This window comes from Wasmannia auropunctata, unplaced genomic scaffold (genome assembly GCF_000956235.1).
Source record: "Wasmannia auropunctata unplaced genomic scaffold, wasmannia.A_1.0 LD275961.1, whole genome shotgun sequence".
Taxonomy (NCBI): domain Eukaryota; kingdom Metazoa; phylum Arthropoda; class Insecta; order Hymenoptera; family Formicidae; genus Wasmannia; species Wasmannia auropunctata.
Genome location: NW_012086929.1, coordinates 1 through 752, shown reverse-complemented (window position 1 = coordinate 752; position 752 = coordinate 1). Strand labels below are relative to the sequence as shown.

General features: G+C 44.9%; 1 protein-coding gene across 1 annotated transcript; it reads right to left on the bottom strand.

Annotated features, from left to right (window-relative positions):
• Positions 1-22: 22 nt before the first annotated feature.
• On the bottom strand, positions 23-751 carry LOC105461885 (chitinase-3-like protein 2; the record flags this gene model as incomplete). The annotated part of the gene is made up of 3 exons (XM_011708398.1): positions 462-751; positions 137-373; positions 23-49 (listed from the first exon to the last, which is right to left on the bottom strand). Coding segments are annotated over exons 1-3 (554 nt in total), but the record flags the coding sequence as incomplete, so codon positions are not given.
• Between the last annotated feature and the right edge of the window lies 1 nt (position 752).

Here is a 752-nt window from a genome sequence, read left to right as displayed (position 1 = left end):
TTTCAAGCAGAAGACGGCATACGACATGAGATTTATAAAATCAATGTGCCTGAAAAAAAAACGACAATATGACAATCTATGTAAACATTTTTACGATATATTTTATATAATTATCAGATTCTTTTATGGCACGTACTCTGCCATTTCAGGAATACTGTAACTCTGATCCACAATTGCCTGCGGCGCTGCGACTGCTACTGTTAAGATCAGCTTTTGTCCGCTGCGATCGAATTCCTTTCGCATTTCTTGCAACAGCTGCACAAAGTGTATCTTCTCGCGATTATCCGCCCCTAACCAGGCTGGAAACTCCCAGTCAACGTCGAAGCCGTCCAAACGGAAGGTTTTGATCACATTTAATACTGATTGGATAAACCTGGATACGGAGACGGGGATTTATGTGATATTTGCGTATTTGCGAAATATCATGCACAGGAATTGAAAGCAGCACGGTGGAGACGTACTTTTTTCTATTGGTGTGATTTTTCACCATCTCGGAGAAACCGGATTGGAGCTCATTGTTTCCGCCGGCGCTGATCATGACCTTCAAGTTAGGTTCGAGATTTTTTAAAGCAACCACTCGCTCGTACACCGGCGCGCTGTCGCCTATGTCGAGCGTGCTGTTCACCACGCCCGCAAAACCCACGATAATATGCGTACAAATATGAGGGTCAATGTGCGACGGACTGAGCTCCCACGACGTGTTCAGGTCCCCCGGTATTGTATAGTAGCATACGAGGACCTGGCTGAACATA